Source organism: Spermophilus citellus (assembly GCF_964194105.1).
Source record: "Spermophilus citellus genome assembly, chromosome: 11".
In the NCBI taxonomy this organism is placed as follows: domain Eukaryota; kingdom Metazoa; phylum Chordata; class Mammalia; order Rodentia; family Sciuridae; genus Spermophilus; species Spermophilus citellus.
Window position 1 is genome coordinate 104,369,788 of NC_138192.1, and position 14,153 is coordinate 104,383,940.

Sequence of the window (14,153 nt, forward strand, 5' to 3'; positions counted from 1 at the left end):
TTAAGACTAAAATATGAACAAAACTGGCTAATTTCAGAGTCTCAGCTTTTGGGGAGTAAATGGTAATCTGCTACAAAACATATTTTTTTCTTGTCCACAGCCCAGTTGTGCCAGGGCAAGTGATAGATTTTAGACAGGCCAAAGAAAGTGCCTGGAGACAGCAAGAGAGACACATGGTTTATTGGGGCAAAACTTAGAAGAGATCAAAGACTGCTCCAAGAAGAGTTCAGTGGTGATAGACTGAAAGCACCTCCATCCTTCAGGGTGCTTTACCAAGCAGTGCCTTCTCTCCCTCATGGTGTTTGTCCAGTGACAGCTGGCTGGATGAGTGACACATGTCCTTTCCACAGTATCCTCAGTTCTGTACCCATCCCCACTCAGAGAGACATTTTTACATCTTAGGCTGCAGAGTGGTAATATCACCATCAGCCTGCTTAGTTTGCTTGACCAGCATTCCAAGGAGCAACTATCCTGGCATACATGCAAGAAAGTAGCTTTCTACAGATAACACTAACTCGCCCTAGTTCCCAGTGTGCATAAGAGAAAACCAGTGTCCTTCAAGGTAATATGTATCTGGACTTTCCTGCTCTCGTTGTTCTTTAGCTTGGCTACATTGGGGAACAGAAAGTAGGCATTTAGGGACATTGTATTCTGCTGTCCTCCTTTTCCACCTTGTTCACCTTTCAAGATACACTGTCTTTCCCATCATTATACCTACACATATAGCTACATGATGGTGAATAATTTCAGGTTTATACTGCCTACTCTTTTAAGGTTTGATGGAAACATTTTTATATCTTTTTGTCTTTGACAAGGAAGGAAGACTTTTTTTGGGGAGGGGGTAATCTCATAAGGAAACCATTCCAGATTATGAAATATTTGAACATAATACCTCCAAGTATATCCTTGGTGTACAGTGTTTCCTTCTTTATAAGAATAATTTCTTCTCAGCACTTTGGAGGGAAAAAGAAAACTTCTTAAAAAATACTAATTGGGCATGGGGATGCATACCTGTAGTCCCAGCTACTCAGGAGGCTGGGGTGAGAGGATCCCTGAGTTCACAAGTTGGAGTCCTCCCTGGGAACATGGTGAGAATTCACATCTCAAAAACAAAAAACAAAAACTTTTCTATTGGGTAGTGGCTAATTTGTGAGGATTATTGTTGATTTTGTTGAATAAGATAACAACATTGTGATTATGTAGCAAAATGGCCTTTGTTTGTTAGAGAAAAGTACTAAAGTATAAAGTACTTTACTATAATTTTCTTTATAATTTTTTAGCATAAGAATAATATGAGATCAAGTTAAGGTAAAATGGATGCTTTTGTTACATCCAATTAATATTTTTGTATTCATTATATTACTCTTCCATATTGTATGTTGGTAATTTCCACAGTAAAGAGAAAAAAATATATACTTTTCAATAAAATGAATGAGGATTATGGAATCTACGGTTTGTAGTAATAGAATGCTGTATTGCACAGATATAATGCATAGTAAAGTTTTTTTTTTAGTAATTTAGTATATTTTAACTGCTAAATGGATATTCCTAAAGTTGAAATAAAAATTTCAGATAATAAAATTAATTTAGAAATATAAAACCCAGATTCCAGTCATTTTTCTTTTTATCACAAAAACTTTAAACATATCCCCCCAGCCCAATATTTAGTATGTTTGAATTATGGGCACTTGATATTAATTTTTCTTTTCATTTTTTGGTGCTGGGGATCCAACCTAGGGCCTCATAAATGCTAGGCAAGCCCTCTACCACTGAGCTACGTCTACTGCCTCTTAAATTTTTTTTACAGATAGTCTTAAATCTGATTAAAACTCAGAAATGTATACAAATACTATGAAAAAATCTTACCCCTGATACTGAATTTTCTTGTTTGAGGGAAGAATAGAACTTAATTAACTATGTCTTTTTCTTTTTTTCTTTTTATTTATTTATATTTGTGTGCTAAGAATTGAATCCAGGGCTTTGTGCATCCTAAGCACATACTCTACTATGTTCTTTTTTTTTTTTTTTTAAAGAGAGAGTGAGAGAGGAGAGAGAGAATTTTTAATATTTATTTTTTTTAGTTCTCGGCGGACACAACATCTTTGTTGGTATGTGGTGCTGAGGATGGAACCCGGGTCGCACGCATGCCTGGCGAGCGCGCTACCGCTTGAGCCACATCCCCAGCCCCTCTACTATGTTCTAAACCCCTAGCCCCTCAACATTCCTATTAAAGGCTCCGAGGAACCCAGATATGCTTGTTCAGGCTGTGGGTAATGTGAAACAAGATTATTTATGTCAGGAGATGGAAATAAGGATTCAAATTTGAGAAAAAGCCATGCTATAATTTATTGAAAATAAATACAGTTGACCCTCTGTATCCATGGGTTTTATATCTGAGATTGGTTGATTGAACCAACTGCAGATTCAAAATATTTTTCAGAAATCATGTCTGTACCCAGTACCAAAAAAAGAGAAAGAATTGCAAGTAGATTAAAAAAACAAACAAACTATTGTTCGCATGTCTGGGCTAATGTGTAAGAAAAATTACATATTAATGGTTACTTTGAATGAAGCTAATGAAAATTACTCTAAAAGTATTACCTTGCACTGCATTAATAAAAGTATTCTTTCCTAATTTTGGGGAGCTAAAAGTCTCAGTAGACTCTTAGAAAAATAATCCAGGCTCATTTTAGAAAAATTTAAATGAGCAAAAATAAAAAACTTTATAATCTGGTGAGAGTATACATTTATATACGTATGGTACATTTACAAATTGTCTTTGAGAAAGGTTATACCAAATTAATATCATGAGTAGTATGATTGGCATTTTCATTTTTTATAAGCTTTGTCAGTCTGCTAGATGAGAAATGTTATTTTATCTGCATTTCATTCATTATTGGTAAAATTGAGCCCTGTTTACATACATTTACCATTTCTGTTTTTTACTTTATAAGTTTGCCTGTATATGTCCTTTTCTCTTACTCATTTACCTTGTTGATTTCTAAGAGCTTCTTATATATTCTTTATGTATTAAGAGCATTAACCCTTTGTCATAAACCACATAGTTTTTCCTGAGTCTTAATTATTTCTGCTATCTTTAATATATAGAAATTTAGAACTTTATTTTCATTTTTTCAAATACAATTTAGAAAGGCCATTCCAATTACAATGTTATATATTTATATCTATTTATGTATTTTCTTTCTTTTCTTTTTTTTTTCTTTTTTTTTAGTACCAGGAATTGAACTCAGAGACACTTAACCACTAAGCCACATTCCAGCCTTTTTAATATTATTATTTAGAGACAAGGTCTGGCTAAGTTGCTTAGGATTTCACTAAGTTGCTGAGGCTAGCTTTGAATTTGTGATCCTCCTGCCTCAGGCCCCTGAGCTGCTGGGATTACAGGTGTGCATCACTGCGCCTGGCTTTTAAAATATTTTTAAAACGTTAAATCTTGAATTGATGTCATATTTATTTTGTGTATCATGATCTAACTTACTTTTTTCCAACTGTCATTCAGTCATTGTATTATTCTTCATTTCCCCTTGACTTGAAAGGCTACCTTTATCACATATTTAATTCTTATATTTTCTTCGATTGTTTTGACTTTGTGTTCTACTCTGCTGGTAAGGTTTTTTTGTTTTGTTTTGTTTTGTTTTTGTACCAGAGATTGAACTCACCGTGCTTAAATACTGAGCCACATCCTCAGCCCTCTTTTTGTATTTTATTTAGAGAAAGCTTCTCACTAAATTGCTTAGGGTCTGGCACAATTGCTGAAGCTGGCTTTGAACTCCTCATCCTCCTTCCTCAGCCTCCTAAGCCGCTGGGATTACAGGCTGTCACTGCACCTGGCAGTAAATTTCTTTGTTCTACTTTATATACTTTTATTAATTAGAACCACAAGTTTCTTCCCCCTTTTTTTTCCTTTTCAAAACTTGTCCTGGCTACACTTGTGTTTTTATTTTTACAGATGAACTTCAGAATCAAGTTCCAAAAGACAAGAAAAATCTAAACCCAAACAACAACAAAAAAACTGTATTGGAGCCATGTGCATTTGCGCAAGCCTGTAAACCCAGCAGTTTGGGAGGCTGAGAAAGGAGGATTGCAAGTTCAAAGCCAGCCTCTGCAATCAAGAGGTGCTGAGCAACTCAGTGAGACCCTGTCTCTAAATAAAATACAAAATAGGGCTGGGGATGTGGCTCAGTGGTTGAGTGACCCTGAGTTCAATCCCCAGTACCAAAATAAAACAAAAGAAACTGTATTGGGATTGTTTTCTAATATCATTTTGCTTTAATGAAATACTGAGTTAGTCTGACAAAATGATGAAGACTCTGGATGAAAGTGTCTAATCATAAGGATAAAAATTAAATTTATGTCAAATTGACATCAAAGAGCTTAAAAATAATTGTATCTAAAACTTATTTTGTTCCTTTTTCCTAGCTTTGAGTAGAAGCTTTCCACTTACTATGTATCATTAGGCAATCACTTAATTTCAATGAGTTTTGATTCCTTATTATTTTTCCGTATTAGATGCCCTCCAACTTGCACATTCTATAATTCTGTGAAACATATGAAGAACAATGGAAAAAAATGATTGTATTGAGCTGTGAGAAGAAAACAAACATACTTTTTTTTTTTTTTTTTTCCTCTCCACTGTAAGGGTTTGAACCTAGGAACACTCTACCACTGAGCTATATCCCCAGCCCTTTTTTATTTTTTATTTTGAGACAAGTTCTCCATAAATTGCCCAAGCTGGCCTCTGACATGAGCTCCATTTGCCTTAGTCTCCTAAGTAGCTGGGATTACAGATGTGGACCACCAAAACCTCATATTCTTTTTTTTTTTTTTTTTAAGAGAGAGTGAGAGAGGAGAGAGAGAGAGAATTTTTAATATTTATTTTTCAGTTCTCGGCGGACACAACATCTTTGTTGGTATGTGGTGCTGAGGATCGAACCTGGGGCGCACGCATGCCAGGCTAGCGCGCTACCGCTTGAGCTACATTCCCAGCCCCAACTTCATATTCTTAATGAATGGCTTTAAGGGTGCAAGAGTTGCTTCAATGAATAGAAATTAACCATACATAAATATTTTTAAACAAAGAGGTTATATAATAAGTGTTCAATAGGTATTATTAGTGTCTATCTACCAAATCCTGTGTTTAGGGAGCTAAAATAAACAGAAGAGTGATTTAGCATGTTATAATGGAAAAGAAAAATGTTAAAAAATCAAACTGACACATAATTCCGTACTCCCTGATTTCCAAATATATTTGAGCCCTTGATTTTTGAGTCTGTAAAGGAGATCAGAAAATCTACTTTGAAATATTTGTGAGGATTAATTTATGTGAAATGGTGAATGAATTCTTGGCACATAGTAGGCAATGAATACCTGATAATTACCTTCATTTCCCCCTTCCTTTCTCCATAGCTTTAAGGACTTCATTATTTGAGGGAGCAAAAAATGATACACTACTTAAAGATTTTATTTGTGATTAAATTAACTTACCAAGTATTCTATAATAGTAACACAGAACCCAATAGTGTCCTTTGTGCCAGTATTTTTGAAAACAATGATCAAAATATACAGAGAATAAGTGTAAATTGAAAGGTTTTTATTGCTCAGACTGGTTTGGAACTTTCAACCCTCTTGCCTCAGCCACCTGAGTGGCTGGGATTACAGATGTGTGTCACCAAGCCTAGTGAAAAATGATTACTTAACCAAAAGTATGAGAAAAGTAGGAACCTTAAAATCACATACAGAAGTAATGGCTTTTGAAGGTAAGTTGTGCTTATCTTACCTGAGACTTGGAGCTAAAACATTGAGATAAATTTCAAACATTATTTCAAGATAGATTGTAATTTTGCACCCTCATCAATGATATATCAAATATGTAAAAAAATTCTTTCTTAGAGATCTTGAAATATGACTTCATGTCCCAGAGGACATGAGTTTGCTTATTTAGTCTATATGGAGAAGTTCACATGAAGTGTTCACTACAGTTATAATTGTTACTCTCTAATGACTTAAATATTCTGTTTTACCATACCAGTTCATCTGAAAAATTGTAAAAATGAACTGATTTCAATGATCTTCATTAACTCAATCAAGTAGTGAATAATTAGTGGAGGAGTTCCATGAGGTACACAGTCTCATCCTTGATCCTAATAACTATGTGCCATTTTATAGATGTTGTGGTTGTTTTTCCTTTTGTTTAACTAATCTTGGTGGCCAAAAAATTGTATACCTATATCCTTGAATCTGTAGATTCTTTTTTTTAAATGCTAATCATATATTCTACTTTTTTTTACCCTTTATTTTATTTATTTATTTTATGTGGTGCTGAGGATCAAACCCAGCACCTAGCTTGTGCTAGGTGAGCGCTCTACCACAGAGCCACAACCCCAGCCCATGTAGATTCTTTTGAGTGTGAAGGGTACCTTTCTACCCTGCTACCTAGAAATTGGAATCATAGATCTTCACAGGGGTGGAAGGACAATTTCATGGGGTTCACCTGGGAACTTCTTAGAACTATAAGTTAAGCAGACTAAAAGAATTTGAGACTCTGGTAGTGGGGCCCAGCAATCTTGTTTTGCAAGATTTCCAAGTGATTCCAATTCTAAATTTTAAGAACTTTTGATCTGCATTTAACCCTTTGATTTTTAGATAAGGAATCAAAGATTCTAAGAGGTTGTCACAAATTAATTAGAGAAAGCACTGGAATCTTCCCTTGCTAGTCCCTAGGATGATGAATCTTCTTGCAGGGAAATCTGTTTATTGGGCTAATTGGTAAGCAGTATTTGAAAGAATGTGAGGTGGGGAAAAGGGAAGGTGTCTATCTACATATTACTTACCCTGTAGGCTTCTTAAAAGTTTAAGAACAGTTTTTTTGACGATGTTTAGTCTGAAAGGAGTTTGCTTGATCTAATATTTGTTTTATTAATTTGATTACTGAATGTGGGTCTTATTCCCTGAAGCAAGTTTATGTGCCATTCATATAACTGCCTCATTACTACTCTCGATCAAATGACTATGTTGAATGTGATTGTGATGCTGCAGCTTTTTAAAAAAATTTTTTTGGTGTTTGTGTGTGCTGGGGATGGATTGAACCCAGAGCCTTTAGCAAGCTAAACACAAGTGCTATCACTGAGCTACACACACCCAAATTCCAGCTTTCATTTGTTTTATTTTAAAATTATTTTCATTGGAAACATTCCTCATTTATATACAGTAGAGATTTACATTTCAGAAAGAAATGCTGCTTCTTTTTTTTTATGTTTCCCAGCTTTCATTTTTTAACAAGCTCCCCATATTTATGTTAGAGAACAATTACACTAATTTAGAAGTCGTTTAAAATGGTTAAGAATAAAACATTTTTTAGAGAGAGAGAGAGAGAGAGAGAGAGAGAGAGAGAGAGAGAGAGCGAGCATTTTTTAATATTTATTTTTTAGTTTTCGGTGGACACATCTTTATTTTTATGTGGTGCTGAGGATCGAACCCAGCGCCCAGCGCATGCCAGCGAGCACGTTACTGCTTGAGCCACATCCCCAGCCCTAGATCAACATTTTTTAAATATTCTTATTTATAGTTCCACAATGAAATTAAATATTTTGCTAAATATACATATCATGTGGCCAACATTGCTCCAGAAATTGGTTATGGCATAGTACTAAAATGATTTTTTTTGGAAAGTATAATAAAGTTTCATCATCTGAAAAGAGAGTGAGAGAAAGCAAAATCATTGTAGGAAAGCCAAGAGATCACAAGAGTAAGAGGTTAAAACAATGGATCCTGTTGTAAACCACTGTCTAAGATAATACAGCCCTGGACTCCTTACAATACAAGTAAAGATCATAGCTCCATTATCTCAGCAGTTTTCAGGAGTTTTTGTTTTTCAAGATTATACTGTACGGGGAGTAGTCAGATTAAGGAAAAAAAGATGTAATAACCTGGGAATAAAAACAGCTAATACCGCTTCAGAATCAGAGTTATCAACCCTACCTTGACTTAACGTTCTCAACGTACTTAAACATCTGACAAGGTGTATTTATTTTATCCATATAACAACTCTGTGAAAAAAGAAAATTCGCAGCAGCAAAAATGTTTTCAAAATTTACTGATTCTACGAAAGAGTGAGGTTGACAGAATCAGAGAAATAACAGCAAAGGCTATCAGTGAGAAAAGGCACACAGCGAGGACAAGCACAAAAAAACCCGGCCTAGGAGACAGGCAACCGGGCAGGGGGAAAAAGCTTTAGTGGGTAAATGAGTGCAAGTGCGGGAGTAGTGTGTTTGGGATTAGGAAACTGCAATTTACTCTGTAACGAAGGGGATGAGGTCCAAGATGAATGGGAATATAGGTGGTGCTTCAAGCTGCAGGGAAGTTAACTAAGTGCTCCTTCTGATGAGGTGTGATCCTTTACTGAGGTTGGACTCAAATATCGGGGATGTTTTCCTAGGGCCTCCAGACGGGAACGCAGAGAGGCCTCGAGGGGTCGCTCGGGGCGTTGACCCCCTCTCGGGTTCCAACGCTGGTGAGGAGAGCGCGGGCAGGGAGCCAAGGAGAAGGGAGGCGCGTTCCCGCCAATGTAACAAAGGCCGCTGGGGGACTTCCCGAGCCGCGCAACCTGAGCGGGGCCGAAGGGTTAACCGCGAGCCCGGCTCCCGGGCGCATCCCGGCCCCCGCCCCGCCGTCGCTAGGAGACGCCGGAAGTGGGGGAGGGGCGGCGGGAGGGCGAGGGTGGGAATCTTTTTCGGGCGCTCAGAGGCGGAGGGAGGGGAGCGCGCGTGCGCGCGCCCATCCGTCCGTCGCTGCGGTGACCGTCCTCACAGTCCGTCGGCTCGCGCCCCGCCTCCGTCCCCACCGCCCCCTCCCCTGTCGCGCGCTGGGGGTGTTTCTTGCTCCTCCGGAGTTACAGCCGCTGTTGCCGCTGCTCCTCCTCTCCCAGTCTTGGGTTTCCCTGCCGCCGCAGCTACCTCTGCGGGCTGTATGAGGAGGAGGAGGAGGAGGAGGATGTGAAGATGGCGGAGCTGCAGATGCTGCTGGAAGAGGAAATCCCGGGGGGCCGCCGGGCCCTCTTCGACAGTTACACGAATCTGGAACGGGTGGCCGACTACTGCGAGAACAACTACATCCAGGTGCGATGCATTCCCCGGCTTGGGCGCGTCGGGTCTGGGGACGGTGAGGGGCGCGTGGGGGACCCGAGAGCCAGGGAGGGCGCGCGGGGCCGAGGCCGCCGCGGGGACTCGGCCGGACCGAGCCCGGTGGGGGGCAGGGAGCAGGGTGAGGGCTGCGGCTGGTGAATGGGTGGAAGGCTCTGACCGCAGGAAATTCTATCTTTAAAACCTCTAAAAAATCGGTGAGCCGGTTCTCGGTGCGGTGTGCGTCGCGTCCCGCCTCTTCGCTGCTTCTGCCCTCGGCTGCCCCCGCACTCCTGGCCTGTCAATGTTCGGGGTGGCAGAGGAGGCGGAGAGGCATTTTCTATCTAACGGAATCCTACTTAGATGGTGGTTATGGGGTGTGTGTGTGTGTGTGTGTGTGTGAGAGAGAGAGAGAGAGAGAGAGAGAGAGAGAGAGAGAGAGCGCGAGAGCGAGCTAGGTACACTGAGGAGTTGCTCCCCCGCCCCGAAATTCTGGAGGATATTTAAGGGGCTGTTACTGTAAAGTGAAGTGCCTCATCTTTTTTTTTTTTTTTTTTTTTTAAGGTAGTTAAGGTAGAAGAGCAATTGTCTCTTGATGGAAGTTAATTTCATTTCTCTCCCTATGGGGAACGGGAAGCTACATAATGAGCTGTCCCTTCCCCCGTCCCATTAGAATAGATAATTTTCTTGTGGGAAAAAAAAAGAACTGTGACACACACACACACACACACACACACACACACACACACATTTTATATAGAGAAAAATGAACCTCATGGCTTAATTCCCCCCATGGTTGGTTTGGCACTGGGAGTCAGCAGTAGCGTGTGTGTGTGTGTGTGTGTGTGTGTGTGTGTGTGTGTGTGTAGGCGGAGAATATTGGTGAGATGAGATCCAGCTGGTCTTGGATGAAGCAAAAGATTTTGTAGATAAAAAAAATCCTTCCTTATAAATTATTTGAAAGAATAGTAGTTTACTACGCACAATTTTGCAAATCATTTGTTTTCCTTATGGCTTAGTCTGACTTACAGATTCTGTTTCCATTTTTTTCTTTCCCATTTAAATTCTCTAGGGATAAAGGTGGAGATGGAAGCAGTATGTTAAACTGTTTCTTCATAGCCCCCTCCCCCCCATGCTCTCATTCTCATTTCTGCAGGCATCCTTGTTAACATTCTCTATATTACAAAGCATTCCTAAATCTTAGTATAAATAGAAAAAAATAGGTGTTACAGTTTATAGGTTCATGGCTTTTATGAGGACCACATGTTTAATCAAAATGAGATTTTACTTATTAATTAAACATGTACTGAACTCTGTATTATCTTGTAGGGAATATTTGTATTCTAGAATGAAGTAGACATAATCCAACCCTTTCCCTCCAAAGCAGTTGAAAGTATGTCCAATAGGAAAAGAATGTGTCTTGGGTCAAAGCCTCATACAAAAAAAAAAAAAAAACAAAAAACAAAAAAAAAAAAACAAATGTCCATATTTGTAGAGTGTTTTGCTAATACTGAGTGGTATAGGAAAGATTCAAAGGTTCATTTGCTCAATTTTTCACTAAATGTAGTTGGAAGTCTTTATGTCACATAGTTGTGTCAAGGGTTGATGGTACACATTTAGTGTCTTCAAGGTTTTATTAGTGTAGTTAGTAGGAAAGGCTGATCTGTGAGCAGATTAATACCATATACAGTCAGCGCTCCCCATCAGAGGGTTGGTGAATTCAGTCAAATGTGATGGAAAATATGTGAAGAAAAAATTGTCTCTAGTAAACAAGTAAGGCCTTTTCTTATCTTTATTCCCTCAGTGATACAGTATAACAACTATTCACATAGCTTTTTACATTGTATTAGATAAGTAATCTAGAGTGATACAAAGTATGTAGGAGAATGTGTGGTAGGTTACTTGTACATATTATGCCATTTTATACAAGGGACTTGAGTTTCCAAAGATGTTGGTATTTGTGGGGGGTCTTAGAACCAATTTGTGGTGCAATCTGAGGGGCAATGCAGGTGTGGTTAATATATACTCTGTAGTGTACTATGGGTGGGAAGGAAGACTCTGGGCAGCTGTTCTATCCTCAGGGAATTCATGGTCTCTGGAAGAGGCAAAACCAGAAGGACTAAAGCGCTTAATTCCATTGCCTTATGCAGCTTATTATGGGAAAAAGTTGTGGGTCAGAAGAAAAATTGGGGGTGGAAAAGTGATTGGATTGTAGTTGTTACCAATAAATAATAAAAAAGAAACAGATCTATCTGCCTTCAAGATACATTTTATTATAATTAGGAGGGTTAGTTCATTTTAGATGAATTACGTGAACTTAGATTTTACATGAAGGTAAAAGTACTTGGGTTGATAAAACTGAGAGGCTAAAGGGATCAACAGTTGTTTTTCTGGTATTTTATACATTTATTTTCCCCTCAAAAAGAAGAGTGTTGGGGCTGGGGATGTGGCTCAAGCAGTAACGCGCTTGCCTGGCATGCGTGCGGTCCGGGTTTGATCCTTAGCACCACATACCAACAAAGATGTTGTGTCCGCCGAGAACTAAAAAAATAAATAAATATTAAAAATTCTCTCTCTCTCACACTCTCTCTTCTCTCTCACTCTCTCTTTCCCTGAAGACCTTAAAAGAGCATGCTACAGGGATACAGGGATACTGCCACATCGATGTTCATAGCAGCACAATTCACTATAGCTAGACTGTGGAACCAACCCAGATGCCCTTCAATAGATGAATGGATAAAAAAAAAATGTGGCATCTATACACAATGGAGTACTATGCAGCAATAAAAAATGACAAAATCATAGAATTTGCAGGGAAATGGATGGCACTAGAGCAGATTATGCTTAGTGAAGCTAGCCAATCCCTAAAAAACAAATACCAAATGTCTTCTTTGATATAATGAGAGCAACTATGAACAGAGCAGGGAGGAAGAGCAAGAAGAAAAGATTAACATTAAACGGAGACATGAGATGGGAGGGAAAGGGAGAGAAAAGGGAAATTGCATGGAAATGAAGGGAGAACCTCATTGCTATACAAAATTACATATAAGAGGTTGTGAGGGGAATGGGAAAATAAACAAGGAGAGAAATGAATTATAGTAGATGGGGTAGAGAGAGAAGATGGGAGGGGAGGGGAGGGGGGATAGTAGGGGATAGGAAAGGTAGCAGAATACAACAATTACTAATAGGGCATTATGTAAAATTGTGGATGTGTAACCGACGTGATTCTGCAATCTGCATTTGGGGTAAAATTGGGGGTTCATAACCCACTTCAATCTAATGTATGAAATATGATATGTCAAGAGCTTTGTAATGTTGTGAACAACCAATTAAAAAAAAAGAAAAAAAAGAAAAAAAAAGAAGAGTGTTACTGCCACCAGTTTCTAGCAATTGGAGTCAAAATTTAGTGTGTTGGTATTTTATTTATTTTTTATTTTGGTACTGGGCCTTTGCACATGCTTTGCATGCACTTTACTGGTGAACTACATCCCTAGCCCAATATATGTTGGTGTTTTAGTCAGCTTTTTTGCTGCTATGACTAAAGGATCTGATCAGAACAACTATAGAGGAGGAAAAGTTTATTTGAGGATCACAGTTTCAGAGATCTTAGTCCATAGAATACTGCCTGGCTTCATTTCTTAGGAGATGAATATCATGGCAGAGTGTGTGACAGAGGGAAGCAGCTTACATCATGGTGATCAAGAAGCAGAGAGACTCTACTTTCCAGATACAAATATATACATCAAAGCCACACCCTAATTCCCACCTCCTCTAGCCACACACTACCACTTCAGTTACCACTCAGTTAATTCCTATCCTAGGATAAAAATCACTGTTTGGGTTAAGACTCTTACAAACCAATCATTTCTCCTCAGAACCATCTTGCATTGTCTCAAATGTGAGCTTTTGGGGGACACCTCACATCTAAACTGTAACAGTTTGACTTAATAAAATAGTGTTTAGTTTTACATTATTTCTTCAATTTAGCATCTGAAACAGACTTTTTTTGCTTTATTAATTTATTTTAGGTACTAGAGATTGAACTCGGGGGCATTCTGCCACTGACCTCCATCCTCAGCATGTGTGTGTGTGTGTGTGTGTGTGTGTGTGTGCCTTAGCATCCCGAGTTGCTGGGATTATAAGTATGGGCCTCCATAACTGGCTAGATTTCATACTTTTCCTTTCTTAGATTATTATCTGTTTTAGGATCCAGTGGGTATTTTTTTTGTCCTCTCTCAGGATGATAGCTCTTACATAATTTGTTTGTAGTAAAATTGATAAATAGAACATGGTAATAGTGAATTTGTGCTGATCCAGCTGTACATTTGGCTTGCTTTTCTTTGTGACTAAAGAACTGGTGAGCAGTGGTTTTGATGCTGTCATCCTGCAATAGATGAAGTTAGTTGACTAGGATCAGGGAGCAAATGATATATTTAGCTTTATTATGGTCTGAAGTCAGTGGTTTTAGCCACTGTCTTGGGTTAAACTAAATTAACACTCATTTTATTGTACTGAATTTATTTTTTTTTATTTTTTTGCCTATGAAGCAGAAAAAAGAGAACTCTCATTATCCTATGTAATGAATTTTTTTTTTTTTTTGGTACCAAGGATTGGATCCAGGGAGTCTTAACTACTGAGCCACATCCCCAACCCTTTTTATTTTTTATGGGGTCTTGCTGAGTTGCTTAGGACCTCAGTAAGTTCCTGAGGCTGGCTCCTTTTCAGCCTCCCGAGTTGCTAGTATTATAGGCATATGCCACTGTGTCTGCTGTAATAAGCATTTTTATGCAGTGTCAGGTAACTGGTACTATGCCTAGAAATATTTAAAAAATGACATAAATAAGATTATTCTAAGTGTGGATTTTTTTTTTAATTTTATTTTTTTTATTGGTAATGGATTTTTATTTAGTGTAAAATTTGAGATATATTTAAGATGTGTATTTCTTTTCTTCATTTATTACTATAAACATTGAATGTCCCCATTCTTTTAGAAACTGCAGGAATGAAAACAATTTT

General features: G+C 38.3%; 1 protein-coding gene across 29 annotated transcripts in view; it reads left to right on the forward strand.

The window, feature by feature from the left end:
- Window positions 1–8,531: 8,531 nt before the first annotated feature.
- ABI2 (abl interactor 2) overlaps window positions 8,532–14,153 on the forward strand; it is a 117,506-nt gene continuing 111,884 nt past the window's right edge. For 4 of the 29 annotated variants that reach the window (XM_081260511.1, XM_081260523.1, XM_081260527.1 and 1 more), the window contains exon 1: window positions 8,565–9,134. In XM_081260511.1, the coding sequence (XP_081116637.1) occupies window positions 9,018–9,134 (117 nt within the window). In that variant the 5' untranslated portion in view covers window positions 8,565–9,017. Of the gene's footprint in view, window positions 9,135–14,153 lie in introns of all 29 variants that reach the window. The other 25 variants (XM_081260516.1, XM_081260513.1, XM_081260522.1 and 22 more) reach the window with 20 other exon arrangements.